The following is a 15,443-nucleotide window of genomic DNA, read 5'->3' on the forward strand; positions in this document are numbered from 1 at the left end:
GGGCAGGGAAACTATAACAAACATCAGGTAATGATTTTATCAGGGACCCAAAGAGCTGGCAGCCTCCTGTTTTTATCTGCTTTTTGGCTTTGGGCAGACGGTGCGCTCCAGTGCTCCTTCCCTGCTCCCTTTCATCTTGCCAAACCCACGTCCTTGCCTCTGGACCTCCTGTCTCTTGGCTCCAAAGCTCCCCTCCCTTTTGGTGGCGTCTACCCACGCATCTATGCCAGCACTGCCAACTTTCTGACAAGCATACACAACGCCTCCCAAGCTTACAGCAATGGGGGTTTTATGGCTTTCCTACATTGGCCACCTCGCATATCATGCGAACTCATCCCTTCTCTATCAAGTGTTGTAATGTCGACTGACATTCCGTAGCTGCTTTTCCAGAGCTATCACAGGAACTCAGCAAAACAGTTTCTTGAGTATGTAAGTCACAAGATGCCAACCCGCTGTTTTCAGGCCTACATGCAAATAAATTGGGGTACATTTTTTAAAAAACCCTTTCCTGCATGGTTCCATCCCAAATCAAACAAAATGTTGATACTTAAGAACAATATGGAAACGGCAGCCAACGATGTGGGGCAAGAACGGCGAGACGGTTGCTTAGAAAGCGGATTTTGATTGCAACTCCTCCCCTTCTACCCCACAACTACAAATCAACTTAGCAGGATGTAGAATATCATGCTATTCTTTACAAACTGCTCTCTGAGGCTGGTCTGCCTCATTTTGCCCGTACGGTGAACTAGGGCAAAGTCAAGTTTCACTGTGTGGTTGGATTTGATGACCAGCTTCCAATTCGAATCACCCTCAAGTTGCAAAAAGACACAATCCACCATTTCAGGTCTCACCTATTTCAGCAGCTCGTTCTTGCTATCCCACTGAAGCCCACCAGACCCAAAATCTGCCTGATCAATGAGACCCATGATCATTTTAGTAGCTGCTTTTAAATTTTAATATTTAATTGAATATTTAAAAATTTAATTTTAATTTAATTAAATTAAATTTAAATTTTAGATGATAAACCTTTTCCCTGCAATAAGTGATGATGCTGAGGATTGAACCAAGGACCTTCAGGGTACCAAACACGGACTGTACCCCTGAGCTACATCCTTCCTTAACCCAAGGACCATGCTCTTCTGTTCATTGAGCCCCAGCCCACGCAGGAACAGAAAAACTTAGCCACTTTTTTAAATGTAGCAAGAAAACCAATTACCCACTTTTGCATTTCACTCCTGTGTTTTTATACAGCTTGTCTCAAAACCTCAGCAACTTCACAGGTTAGCGAGCACGGGGCAACACCGAAGGGGCCGACAATCAACACCAACAGTAATCATACCGGGGAGCAGGGACGGCAAGAAAACGTTGCCGCGTTCCATTTTCACGTACGCGTTCTCGCAAGCCGCGCATTTCTTCTCAGAGAAATCAAAGTGCCCAACTGCTTGGTAAGTACTGTGGTTTTCCAACACTTTTTCCTTCTCTGCAGTGGCCCACATTTGAAGGTTAGCCCTCTGCTTCGCTCTCCCCAGTTGGAATGTTTGTGGGCATTCCGTGTGTCGCAACAGCCAAAATAGAACGTTTGGGAGATCACGGAATCCCCACGAACATTCTATTTCACCCGCTTTGATACACATTAAACAGAATTTTCGTGAGCATTCCGTAACCTCCCCCCAACTTCAACACCCGCCAGAGAACGACCAGGTTTTGCACTCTTTCTCTGACATTACACACCACGGAGGAACCACACTTTTGCAAAATGGTTGGCCGTTCAGCCCCAAAACACCGTTAGCCATGATCTCAATGAAGGGTCACAGCCAGGAGTTACCCGCGTTGCCCGTCAAAACCTGGGAAAGACGATTTGATGAGGTTTACCCCAACTCTACCAAATTGGGGGGTAGCATCTCTGCAATTTTTTAAGACGAGACCCTTCACTCCCACTCGTACTCGAGCGGTGTATTTGTAAACGAAGAAAACGTCACTCCAATAAGATGGAATAATCCTTTCAAAGAGAACCGAACCAGGTACCCAGCACTGCTTTTCGATTTTCCGGTAGGGAAACCTGGAATCTATGGGTACTTCTAGGGCAGGGTGGCAGGACCCCACTTTAGCATTTAGGAATAACAACTCAACCTTCTGATCTCTCCAAGACTCACGGGAGGGTGTACAATGGCTTGATGACGACAGGAAAAAGTGTGCAGAAAATACTTGAATCTTTTTAGTTTTAAGGACTGAAATGGGAACATCTCCACCACCAACCCCCTCGAAACTCTTAATTGCTGGCTTGGGGGCAAAAGCCCCATGTTTTAGAATATGCCTCCTTATTTAAGAACTGGTATTCCTGTCGGGGTCAAAAACATGGATTTCAGGCCACGCGGATTTTTCTTAATTCTGCGACATCACGGTAGTTCTGACCTGGGGTGCTACCAAAACATGGAAGCTTTGTGCTACACAACCACTGTCAACCCCTGCATTCTAGGCTCGCACAACTGTGTTTTGGGGACCAAGGAAAAAGGGGACCCTCACGTACCTCCTTTTCATGATACTAATATGCAAATCCTCTTCTTGTTTGACATTAGGGTGACGGCCGTTGATTTTCTCAACCTCTTTGGGGTTGTCGCTGTGTGAGAAAATAGAAGGCGGCTCCTTTTTCGGAGTCCGAGAAGGAGGCAAGGGGATCGTTCTCTTCTCTGCCAAGCGCCCCCGATTCTGGAAAATTGGAAGGAACGAGAAAAAAAGGTCAGGACTCGGCCAAGAGAAGAACTCTCAAAGGACAACAACGCAGCACCTAAAAATGTACGCTTTTTTTTATCCAAAAGCATCCACACATCCAAAAATATTTTGAGAACTCTTAAGAGGGAGAAAGCAGTAGAGGAATGGTGCTGTGGAGGGAGGAAAAATAAAGCAGGCACAGAAGGAATAAGCAATAATGTTACCCAATACTGTTGACTTAAAGATGCCACCCTTGCCAATATTTTACACAATCTTCCACGGGATGCTTTGCTACACCTCTGGGGGTCTCTCAGAATCCCAGGTCAGGAGGTTAATGCCAACCACCCCAGCTCCAGACCTAAACCATCTTGCAAATGGCAACTGATCATCGCAATTAGAGACAGCCACAAGCCAGCTGCAAGGCTTTCCCTAGTGGGAGCCCGCAAGCGCGAGAAGCGATGGGCGCACCGGTTCACAAAAAGCATTTCACCGCCGTCATGAGAACCTAAAAGCAGCTATTCCGATCCGGCGACTGCCGGGGGACCCGTAACCTAGCGAGAACACAGAGGAACCTGCAGCAAGCGGGGAAAGGGAAAAAATGTTTGCAAACTCTTCAGAAAGGCCCTTCTTCCCAAATGCCATTCAGCTGTCTTGCAAATCCACACCCACACCCACTCTTGCTGCGTCCTGTGCATTGATATTAGAGCTAAGCGGGCTTTAAAACTATTTGGCAGAAATCCTCCCAAACACTCTAGCCCCTTTCCTTAAAGAAGCCCTAAATTTTTCGTTCGTCCACGCAAGCCTGAAAGGAGGGGGAAAAAAGGTTTTGGGGTTTTTTTAAGAACTGACTTAACGATAATCGCTAGACCCTCTTTCAGGCTCAGCTGGAAAACTAAGAAAAGTGGGCTGCTTTGATAAGCCGCAGAGGTAGCGCGCTCACCCTTTACACAGAATAGCCGCACCGTATCTTGACCTAGAAAAGTCTGTCTGCGGTCCACTCATCTCTGTCTCTCTCCAACGCGTTTGCACAAATCGGTGGTTGCTTTTTTTTTAAATCCTCCCACGTAGGTTTCCCACAAAGTGGCAATCCAACAGGGAAAGCAAACAACTTCCCTCTTGAAATTCCAATCAAATTTAAGGCAAACGATGGGACGACGAACAGGCCCTCCGCTCACGCAGCCAAACCTCTCCACCAGAGCTCCCACCAGCCCCTCGCCCCCAAAAAAGAGAGATTATTTTGCCATGCAATACGGGAAAAATGATGGAGGCCTCGAGATGGGGGAACGAGGGGAAAAGCAGCTTCAAAAGACTCCCAAAGGAAAGGTCAGGGGGTATCAACACCCTGGCTGGGATGTAGTACAGGTGCCAGAAAACGAAGAACAGTCCCTCCCAGTAGATCCCTGACGAGCTTTTAATAGATCCCAGAGACACAGAGGTCTCGACAAAGCAGCGTCTGCAACGTGTGTGGGGCAGAAGGGACTGCAGAAGAAAGCCCTCGTAAGGCTGGAGAGATGGGGTTTTACTGTGCAGCGGCACTATCCGTAGATATTTTCTAACTCTGGCTCCAAGAAGGAAGGAAGAAGAGACAGAGACAGACATAGAAAGAGGAAGGAAGGAAGGAAGGAAGGAAGGAAGGAAGGAAGGAAGGAAGGAAGGAAGGAAGGAAGGAAGGAAGGAAGGAAGGAAGGAAGGAAAAATTAAAGGGAAGGGAGGGAGGGAGGGAGGGAAGGAAGGAAGGAAGGAAGGAAGGAAGGAAGGAAGGAAGGAAGGAAGGAAGGAAGGAAGGAAGGAAGGAAGGAAGGAAAATTAAAGGGAAGGGAGGGAGGGAGGGAGGGAGGGAAAAAGAAGGAAGGAAGGAAGGAAGGAAGGAAGGAAGGAAGGAAGGAAGGAAGGAAGGAAGGAAGGAAGGAAGGAAGGAAGGAAGGAAGGAAGGAAGGAAGGAAAAATTAAAGGGAAGGGAGGGAGGGAGGGAGGGAAAAAGAAGGAAGGAAGGAAGGAAGGAAGGAAGGAAGGAAGGAAGGAAGGAAGGAAGGAAGGAAAAATTAAAGGGAAGGGAGGGAGGGAGGGAGGGAAAAAGAAGGAAGGAAGGAAGGAAGGAAGGAAGGAAGGAAGGAAGGAAGGAGAAAAAGGGAGGGAGGGGCAGGGAAGGAAGGGAGGAGGGAGGGAGGGAGGGAGAGGGGAGGGAGGAAAAGAGAGACAGGAAGGGAGGAGAGGGGAGGGGAGAAGGGAGGGGAGGGGAGGGGACGGGGCGGACAGGAAGGAAGGATGGCCACAGAAGCAAGGGAGGGAGGGAGGGAGGGGCAGGGAAGGAAGGAGGGGAGGGGAGGGAGGGAAGGAGAGACAGGAAGGAGAGGAGAGGGGAGGGGAAGGGAGGGGGCGGGCGGACAGGAAGGAAGGAAGGAAGGAAGGAAGGAAGGAAGGAAGGAAGGAAGGAAGGAAGGAAGGGCACAGAAGCAAGGAAGGAAGGAGAGACAGGGAGGGAGGGAGGGAAGGGCAGACATAGAAAGAGGAAGGGAGGGAGGGAGGACAGACGGACTATATCCACAGCAGATCTTCAAGCAATCCTTTCTGTCAGTCGCCAAACAAATAAATTGTGGGTGCTGCTGGAAGTGTGCATTATACTTCCAATTTTTTCTCAGGGCTTCTGAAACTGACCAAAATACTGTGAAACTGGCTAGATCTCATTCACTGCTCCTTAGGCAGTTGTGAAATGGACTAGAAAAGGTGGAAAGCATCAAGGAGGCGGGGAGCGGAGAGACCCACCTATGCTCTGCTTCTGTGAGGAATCAGCCACGGGCAGGAAAGGACTTTTAAAAAATGCCCCTTTTAAAAAATGCCAGAAGAAAACAGAAATCTGAACTAAAAACACAGCGAGGTGAGCTGGCATTTCTTTCTCTACGAATACATTCCCCAAGATGATACCACCTATATAGACTGGCGTCACGGACAATCAAAGCAAGGGGAAAGCAATAAATAAAAAAGCACGTGTGTGCGCAGAGACTCGTTGTAGAGGCAAGAAATGCGCTAAGATGTGGCCTGAAGTGGAAAATCTCTCCTCCTGAAGGAGAGGGGAACCCGGTGACCCTCCAGGTGCTGTGGCAGTGTACCTGACGCCCTACCTTGGGGACGGCGGTGCCCGGAGCAGCATTTCAAAACTAGCAAATCAACGCATCCCTCGCCCTCCGCCGTGCCGGCTGGCGTTTCTGCCGAGCTCAACTAAATCGGAGAGATTTGGAGGAAAGACGTTTCTGCGATACGGCGCTTTACGGACGGAGGGCGCTTAACCAGCTCCGCTGTCAAAGCAGGCGGCTGCCGATAAAACGAATTCCGCCAGTGGAGATGTGCCACCACCACCATCTTCGGTGTTCGAGGCACGAAGGGATGAATAAAAGAACAGCCGGATCTCGGGGCTGCTTTGCAGCCAGACGCATCTTCCTCGCCGCTCGTCAAATCAGCCCAAAGCCTCGCGCAACTGCCAATGTGTTTCGCTGCTCATGCCAACGGGGCCCACACCGCCCCAGAGGGCATGGGAGAAGGCTGAGTTCACACCCCAAACCCCCTTCCCCTTTAACACACACCCACACCCAAAGGAGGTGATGCTGGCTGGGGAATTCTGGGAGTTGAAGTCCACTCATCTTAAAGTGGCCAAGTTTGGACCACACTGCTTTAGGCTGGTGGGAAACCCAGTCTGCCAGTTTAGGACGCCATGCATTTCTGAACCCAGCAACCCCGTTAAAGTGTGTTGTGGGAACCCAGCCTCGCCAATTCCACTGCTCTGCAAATGGGATGTCAAAACACGCACAACTGCAGCGCACACGGGGGCCACGTCATCCTCTCCACCCGGACTAGCTTCATGCTTCATGCAAGACCATGATTTCTTTAACTACAGTTTGCTGGAAAAGCCACAATCGGATAGGTTCACACGCCACGCCAAGCCACACAGCTCACAAACCACAACAATAACATTCACACACTAAAACAAAACCAGCCCAACTGTGTTGTAGGTGCAAACTCAGGAGCTGTTGGGCAAGAGGGCTCCAGAGTGGAATTTTTTGCAGGCCTGATACCAAGATTGAACCCAGGGCATTTCACGTGCAAAATATAACTCAAAGCTATTGAGTTACAGCTTGGAGCCGCTCTGAAGAATTGTCGGCCACTTATTTTTCCTTTATTCCAACCACATCCCAAATCAAAATGTCTCATCCTGACATTTGCTCTTGTAATATGTTGGGCTTGCCACACCAAATTTTCCCAGAATACACTGCACTGAAATGAGAAAAGAATATTTGCTTTTATGCATTCATTCAAAGCGTGCCTGCTGTTTTCCTCAACCTCCCACCTCCATCTTTCTTTTCCTTCAGTTACACCTGCAAATCATGTTAACTTCCCCAAGGGACACAGCAAAATAAAGAGATGAAATGCCTAAAATGCAGCTCCTTTGGAGAACACTACTTTTAAAATGGTCAGCTGATTTATGGACAAAAGAAACAAAGCAACTGGCCAGCTGTTGTAAGACGAACCTTTCTGAAATTGTCTGAGATGAAGCAAACGGGTCAGAGAAACAGAAGACCTACAAATACAGAAGCGCATACAACCTAGAGAACTCAGTGCATGCAGAATGATCAAGATCCACATGCTTGCACACACAGACAGGAAAAGCAATGCTAAAAATATCTTCCATCTGCAAGTTTCCTATTCACAGCCGAGGAAAAAACAGCCATTCTCTTTAGCTGTGCATGCATGTCGCTCCTCTTGCACACACACACACTCACACAGGCCTTGCTGTGGGTTCCCGATTCTTTTACTTTTCAGACTGACAAGCCTATTTCAAAACTCTTGCCTCTTTAAAAAAGCCAGAGTCAGAAGAATCCTGTACAAGCCAATGACAGCTCAGAGCATTTAAAAAAAACAGCATTGCAAAACCAGGAAGGAAGAAGCTAAGCAGAGATGGAAGACGATCCAGGTTGATGCTCGAGACAGAAAATTCAAGGCAATACCCAAGTTCTCCTGAGCAAACCTCACTGAGATTAATAACGCCCCTCTTGCAGTTCAGATCCCTTTTCACAAAGCCTCCTCAAAGGTTGCGACCGGCGAGTGAAAGACAAGGTTGTATTAAATAAAGCCAGGAAAATAGCAATGGTGTGTGAAGTTCTTTATGAGATCTAATGCAGAGATCCTGCAGAACTCCAGATGTTTCTGGACTTCAACATTCCTTGTCGCCATTTGCAATGTCACAACGTGCCACGTTCTTCACTGGCTGACACTGGTGGCATCACAAGGTGAGCCTACAAGACAACATAGGGAAGATGCTTGGAAGATACCAGCTGCTATGGGGGGGGGAGATTTTTCAGGGCTGGTTACTGCCAACTCTATGCAGACAAGCAAATCTTATAACGAACATCCCCAACTTTAAGAAATACATCCCCACAAACACGAGCTGGTTCGGCAACCGAATTGTCATTCAATTCCCGTGAGGAAGGCACACCGTGGGTGGTTCGAGGGTGTAAGAAAGACAGGATGCCCAGCATAATTCTGGGATACAATAGTAGGAAACGGTCAACAGGCTCTGGAAAAGAAGCCGAGGAACTACCAGCTTCTCACCCAGGCAACCGCTACGGCACAGATGGCTGAAAACTCAATTCTTAGCTCTAAAAGACAGTGGAGAGTTAGTCAGTAGGTCGGAACAGCAGTGCAGAATAGATACCCAGTCAATCTCAAACCATTCATGCTATCTTATAGCGTAGCCTCCTTAGAATAGGAGGCACCCTCTTATCTGCAGCCCTCCTACTGCCGGTTAATGACAGCTGCATGTTTACATTCTCAGCATCACTGTTCTCCCATTCGGACAAGTCTATCAAGTTAGCCTGGACTTTTTCTTCCAGGCATCAAATATGTCACTCATCACTTGACCAAAGGAGAGCATAACACCTATGAGCACATGAGAGCACCCTTCTATAATCAAACCAACCAGGGATGGCTCTTGAAATCTGTCATTACTTCAAGCAGAAGCTGAATATTCCACATACGTGGGATTTATTCTTCGGAAGGGCTATTCTGGAAAAGTTCTCCGGAGAGAAAACCCTCCAGCAGCTGTCAACATCCAGACACTTTTAACAACAGCTGGACCATATGCATTAAACTAACCATTTCATACGCATAAAATTAATCCGAGTGATCTCAAAGCGCCAAAACGGGGGCCAAAAAACGCCAAGGTGGTCAAATTTGGGAACTATTCTTTGAAAACCCAATGTCAAAGTCGCCAAACGCTGCAGCCAGAGAGCTGCTGAAGAGGAAATCACACTTTTCAGAAAGCTGCACTTAGCCATGCAGGGCTCCTTCTGCAGAACAGGAAACTGTATTCAGAAGTTGGTGCCTCTAGAAACAAAAACAGCAGCAAAGCATTTGGTTAAGAAATGTTTCTTCCCAACACAGAACAGCATTCATAAAAGCAGAGCATCGGTTGGTTTGCAACAGCAAGGACTAATTTAAAGCAGAGGGTACCAATTCAATTAAAAGGTTTTTCCTCCAAAATGAGGCACCCACCTTTATGGTTGGAGTGGCTGTCCTTGGAAGGTGGCTGAAAAAGTGTTTTGTGGCTTTCCACGAGGACCCAAGTCGGTTGCGCTAAAGAAGAAGATTCACTAACTTGGTCCGCTGATTAAACGAATTCAGATTGCAGAATTTAGGAATCAGCAGACAATTTCTACCCACTTTAGCAGCACGTTCCAACAAATTCAAGGGTTCTGGTTTCTGAACAGCATCCATAGAGCCATCTGGTTGACCGTCCAAGTGGAGAATATTATTTCCTCCATGCATCAAGAACAGACCCTCACCAAGTTAAGCAAACTCTCTACTCCATCTTCTCCTCCACCCTTTTATTTCTCCATGCAAGGGGGAAAAAACACTTCTTTAACCACTGGACTGCATTGTACGACACTGCCATATTTTCCTGCTGCCCCAACCTTCAGGGAAATTCCCCATCCTGATTATTTTGGCAGAAGAGGCCCAGAATTTGACCAAAAGCCAAAAAAATCTTCAGTTCATAAACGCTGGTCCTGGCATCTTTGGAATAGCATCTGAACACAGGATGCCCAGACAGTTAACAAACATTCACCTGTATTCTCTAAGAAGCCAAACTTTTTGAGCAAGAAAAAGATTGTGACTTTTTGCATCTTCAGCGCTGATCTTCCAGAAACAGGAGGAGGAACGTCCACAAAGCAGTAAGAACTACAAACATGGGTTGTTTTTTTTTTTTTTAAAATGCAGTTCAAAATAAAATGAGATTCTGCAAAAGAGGGGCATGTAAGCATGTTTGGAAAACCAGAATAAACAATCTTTTGCAACACTGTTCATACAATGTATAACGTGGGTTTTCCTTCAAGGTGATTAGAGATTAAAGGGGCTGACTTTAACAAAGAATAAATAATACTGCAAGTTGCTAGCTGCCTAAGGAATTATGGCAAGTAAAACCCCCAGCCAAGCCCCCGAAAGTTACTATTTTTATGTAGTCCATCTGATTAGAGAAAGCAATTCAAATTCCTGACGAATGATTTCAACCTGCTAGAATGCAACTTCCCTCTGACAAGCTGGTGGCCTGCAAAAGCCTTCATTTTTCAGCCAGCAACCTGAAGCATAATTTTGGGGGTTTGCTACAGCTTACAGTAGAGTATGCATGCAAACCCAAAATTGGCTTTGGGTTCAATCTGACCTGCTGGAAAGTTAGAAAAAGAAAGGATGGTGGAAATAACCCTTACCTGTTGAAAGATAATCTACTAGTTCTTACTAAAAGCAAGCGCGAGTTTGCAATTCTCATCGTCTTTGATCGCAGCAAGATGCTTAACTTGTAAAGGTTGACAAAATCACTTAGCAAAAAACTGGGAAGCGGTCTTGAATTCACTTCTGCTGTTAATTTGAAGGTGGGAAGGGAACTGGTCTCCTGTAAATCTGGCCCGACTAGGACGGATCAAAGTCTGGGGGGGAATTCCCCCTGTTCCACAGCTAAGTTACAACAGCCCACGTTCCCATGAAAATCTCCCCATCTGGAGCACAGACGTGGCTTTGCAAAATATCCTCCAAGCAGAATATCTCTCTTGTCTGTATCCCAGAATGATTATTCAGTCGCACACTATTTTTTTCTCCTTTGAACGAAGGAACATCAAAATGAGTGAGGGAACGTGGTAAAATTATAACCCAGCAAACTTGAATTCAAATTCATCCTCAGCCTGAAGCTTCTCTGGAAGATCACTCAGGCTGCTCTCCACACTGCCAGGGGCCACTGTTGGTTTACCAAACATGGTTTATTGAATCCATCACATTGGATGCATTCACACAAAGCCGTGCATTCTGGTTTACCTACCTCAACAGGCTAAGTTCACGCCACAGGCACATCCCCAATCAGACAAACCACATTAGAGTTTAATAGTTAAACCCCTCACACAGAACTCACTCAGTCTATCCCAATTCACAACTGCAAAGATACCCCCAAAAAGTAAAAGCACTTAGGGAATATATACATCTTTTGGAAATGGACTATCGCAGTCAAGCGCAGCAATTTCTGAATGGGCAAACTCGCTAAGGTTGTCTTACCAATTCATAGAAGCTCAACAAGTTTTGGGGAACCCTGAAACAGAATTCACTCACCATAATGCGTGTGCATACACACACACACAAGCAACACCTTTAACCTGCGGTCATTTCTGACCCAACAGATACAGCTGCTTTTGACCTTCTTCCAAAGAGAGCCGAAACACTTGAGCCAGAGGTTTGAGTGGGGACCCCTTGCAGATTTCCCTTGCAGATTTTTTAATGGGGACGATGGTCTTCTGAGAAGACCCAGGTTGGAGGAAGAGGAAGAGGAAGGAGTGGGGAAAGAAGATTAACAAGACGAGGAAAGAAATAATAACGCGAGATGGATGTTGACTTCTGTTCTCCAGTTCGGTCACCACAAAAACAAATGGAGCTGCTGAGTTGGAAAGGAAATGAAAGAGCATGAAAGGAGAGAATCACTGGGTCTACTCTGGGTAAATCCCAGATTCTCCTCCTCTCCCCCTGAGCATGCACAGAAGCATCAAATGCCTTTGACATACAAGGCTTATGCGCTGCTTTTAAGGCACGGGTGCCACAGACGTTCAGACACATCCTGGGCTTTAGGAAGAAACTTCCTTTATTCTTTTCTTATAGTGTCGTCGTTGTTCTGTCGTTTTGCTCCCCTCCTTTTCTGTACAAAACAGGCTAGAGCGGCTGCACAATTCGATTTTGCATTTTGCCCAGGCGAGACTGTTCCGGCTAAACATTGCACCCTGTGCCGTCACGGCACCAACGCTTCCGCTGACGTTGGAAAGATCAGACTGTCCTCACACTGTATTAAAAAGCCTCAGAGAACAGCAGCTGCAAACTGAGAAACCCCCTTCCAAATTCCTTAATTCCATGGCTAATTTCATTTCTCACAGTATCCTGTGCTGAATGGCAAAGGAGAAAGCTTCAAAGGCTTTCAAAAGGGAGGTCTAAACTCCCCCAAGAGAGTTCTGACCCCAAATGAGAATTAGGAAATGGGAAGCCTCACTAGGCCTTCTCAGCTGCAAATTCACACAACCCTCAGCAATTGGTTCCTGGGTCTCTTAATCCACCTTAACCATCGATTAACCTTACAAACTTGCATTCACACAAGCCATCCAAAAACTAAACCCAGGTTAACCCTGCTCCAACTTCTCAGTCATCAGGGTCTTTAACCCACCCAGCTTGGCCTCTGCGGTCAACACAGCTGTTAACATTTCAACACTCCAAGTATTTTGCAAAGGGGATCCTTGGGGAAGCAGACAAGGCTCAACTTCTAAACCAAAGATGGAGATTGGAACAGCCCTGCCCTTTCACTCAAGACTTTCAACAGGTGCAGGAAGCCAGTTCCATATTTAGGACAACTCAGCAGCGTCTGGACCTTCACACTTTTGCACAAACTCCAGCGACGCAGGAAAGGAAGAGAGAAAAGGCAGAATTTATTGGAGGAACCAGGCAGACCTGCTGGATAAGGAGGAACAAAAGCTGGGAGATCCACCAAGTTCCAAAACTTTAACATCATACGGATATTTATTTGCTAACGTTGCTGTTCTCTGACAAAACTAGCACTGGGGAAAGTCAGTAACTGGATGCCCACACTGCCCTGAATGCTGGCTTGTTCGCTAGTTAACAGGGCTGACAGGACCACTCAAGTACGCACTAAGCCAGAAACCAAAGAATTTCGGTTTGTGCAACCTCCCCTGAGCTGTTGGAAAGATAAAATGGAGCCACGCAGGCCAGCTCCAAAGGGAACCTACCACGTGGGCTCCATGCTGGACACAGGCAAGCCTCAGCGATCCAATTAAAACTGTGGAGCCTGCAAAAAAGTCTATCTTTAAAGGCCGCTGGTATTTTATTCCACTTGGCTCTCCAGCGCGGCGAACAAAATTCTTTGTAGACAGGACGCTGTCGAAAATGGGCCTTCTGAGACAGGGAGGACAAAACTCTACGAAATCATCAGCATCGCCACCCTCGCTGTCCACAGAGTTTCGTCCTTCCCGAATGAACGAACCAGGACAGAAGTCTGGCACCCAATTTGACAACCTGCACCCGCACCCGGAGAGCTCAGACGCCGTCCTTTGTCTAAATTCATTCTCCAATGTTTGACAGGAGAGGGAATTAACCCCCCACCCTGACCTAGCCACCCCACTTCCAAACCTGCCTCCTTCCCACCCCAGCCCACGTCTTGCCTGCGTCCCCGAGAACTGTGCACCATTCGGGATGCAACCCCATGCCCAGCACCATTCAGCTAATCAGTACAGAGTGGTTTCCCTTCCCCACGGATCTGTTCACGCTACGCAGGAATCGATTCTCACAGCGAAAGCAATGTAGGGTGAATCCGGGTGGAGGGTGGCGGTGTAAGCTCGGTTTGGAGGGAGGGAGGGAGGGAGGGAGGAAGGAAGGAAGGAAGGAAGGAAGGAGACAGACATAGGGAGGGAGGGAGACAGAGAAGGAAGGAAGGAAGGAAGGAAGGAAGGAAGGAAGGAAGGAAGGAAGGAAGGAAGGAAGGAAGGAAGGAAGGAAGGAAGGAAGGAAGGAAGGAGACAGACATAGGGAGGGAGGGGAGACAGAGAAGGAAGGAAGGAAGGAAGGAAGGAAGGAAGGAAGGAAGGAAGGAAGGAAGGAAGGAAGGAAGGAAGGAAGGAAGGAAGGAAGGAAGGAGACAGACATAGGGAGGGAGGGAGGGAGGGAGGGAGAGACAAGGAAGGAAGGAAGGAAGGAAGGAAGGAAGGAAGGAGGGAGGGAGGGAGGGAGGGAGGGAGGGAGGGAGGAAGGAGAGGGAAGGAAGGAAGGAAGGAAGGAAGGAAGGAAGGAAGGAAGGAAGGAAGGAAGGAAGGAAGGAAGGAAGGAAGGAAGGAAGGAAGGACACGCTAACCCCATCTGCTCCAAGAGATTCACCCTGTCTGCAATCAATCCAGAAGGACACCCTTGAAATGCTTCTGAGATCATATGGATCATATACCAACGCCCTCCTATAAATACCCGTCAGCTATCACCACTGGCCAACAGACCAACAGTATCTCCTTTTCTACTTATAGCCAAAACTCAAGGAGTGACTTATCCTCTTGCCGAGAACACGTGAAATCCCTTCGTAAATCCCACCACCAGCCAATCCCAAACTGCACACCGTGCGAGGGAACAGCTTTCTCCAGCTTTGCAGAAGAACGGGGAATTACCATTTTCCTAACGTGCCCCGTGTGCATTAGGTACAAACTATCGTGCGCCCATTACATAATGTGCACTTTTTAAGGCGCATACACTTTTGCACACGGATAATGCCAGCTTCTTAACTCAGGGGTGTTTCAATACAGAACAAGAAGACTGCGAACTAATAACCTGGACTCCACGTGGGCAAAACGGAGCAAAACCACTAAAAGATTTGATTGAGTATGGATGACAGAAGATGTTTTGTGTTTCTTTTAAATGTTCCTGGCAAACAGAAAATCCATCGCACGTCTTTGCTTGAAAGAGGAAATGCTCTGCGCTGAAATTAAGGACTCAAACTCAGTTTACTGACCAGCTTTTCAAAGACACCCTTCTCTCCAATTGCTGGTTTCTTCCTGCCCTGTTTCTGGCCAGCGTAAAAAGGCGAAGCCCTAAACTACAATCCGTCCAAAAGCGGGCCGTTTGGTTTCAAGGCTCACGACAATCATGCGCCATGCCTTTTTCTGGGGCCTGTGGCTCAGGTGTGCGTTGCACACTCTTTCCAGTAGTGACAGAAAGGGTACATTCCTTATTTACGTAAACTTGAGGGGGTCCAGCCATTTGCCCCCAACCCAATTGTCCAGCTGGTGTCGTAACGTGATCCAGAGGCCTGGGTAAACCAAACTATTTCCTCTCTACCCACCTGTTTTACGTAAGAAAACTCCCCTTTTCTTCCACAGCTGGTTGAAAACAGCTGTGCCCTTCAAGCAAAACTTATTTCTAAATATTAACGTTCACAGCTGCAGGAAATGCCATCCCTGCTCTTATCAAAATGACTACCCAGCAACTTTGTGCCCTAAGCAGCATGCAATTCCGATGCAAACCCACTGTGAAACAAAAAAGGGTGGGAAAATAAATGCGAGAGATGCAAAGCCAACAGCAATCCCATTGCAAGTAGTCCTTGTTTAGCAACTGCCTCATTTAGTGACCATGTGCAGTTATGGCGGTGATGAAAAAGTAACTTTGCAGCCAATCCT

The 15,443-nt window shown here is 47.3% G+C and overlaps 1 protein-coding gene across 5 annotated transcripts in view; it reads right to left on the reverse strand.

The window, feature by feature from the left end:
* Positions 1 to 15,443, reverse strand: part of SAMD11 (sterile alpha motif domain containing 11) — an 88,985-nt gene that overhangs the window by 57,358 nt on the left and 16,184 nt on the right. For all 5 annotated transcript variants that reach the window (XM_088136763.1, XM_088136766.1, XM_088136764.1 and 2 more), the window contains exon 3: positions 2,528 to 2,706. In XM_088136763.1, coding sequence (XP_087992889.1) covers positions 2,528 to 2,706 — 179 coding nt within the window. The remainder of the gene's footprint in view (positions 1 to 2,527; positions 2,707 to 15,443) is intronic.

Source organism: Python bivittatus, unplaced genomic scaffold (assembly GCF_059951505.1).
Source record: "Python bivittatus isolate LINGU-HERP-01145 unplaced genomic scaffold, Pbiv_v1 ctg000090_np1212, whole genome shotgun sequence".
NCBI classification, from domain to species: Eukaryota; Metazoa; Chordata; class Lepidosauria; order Squamata; family Pythonidae; genus Python; species Python bivittatus.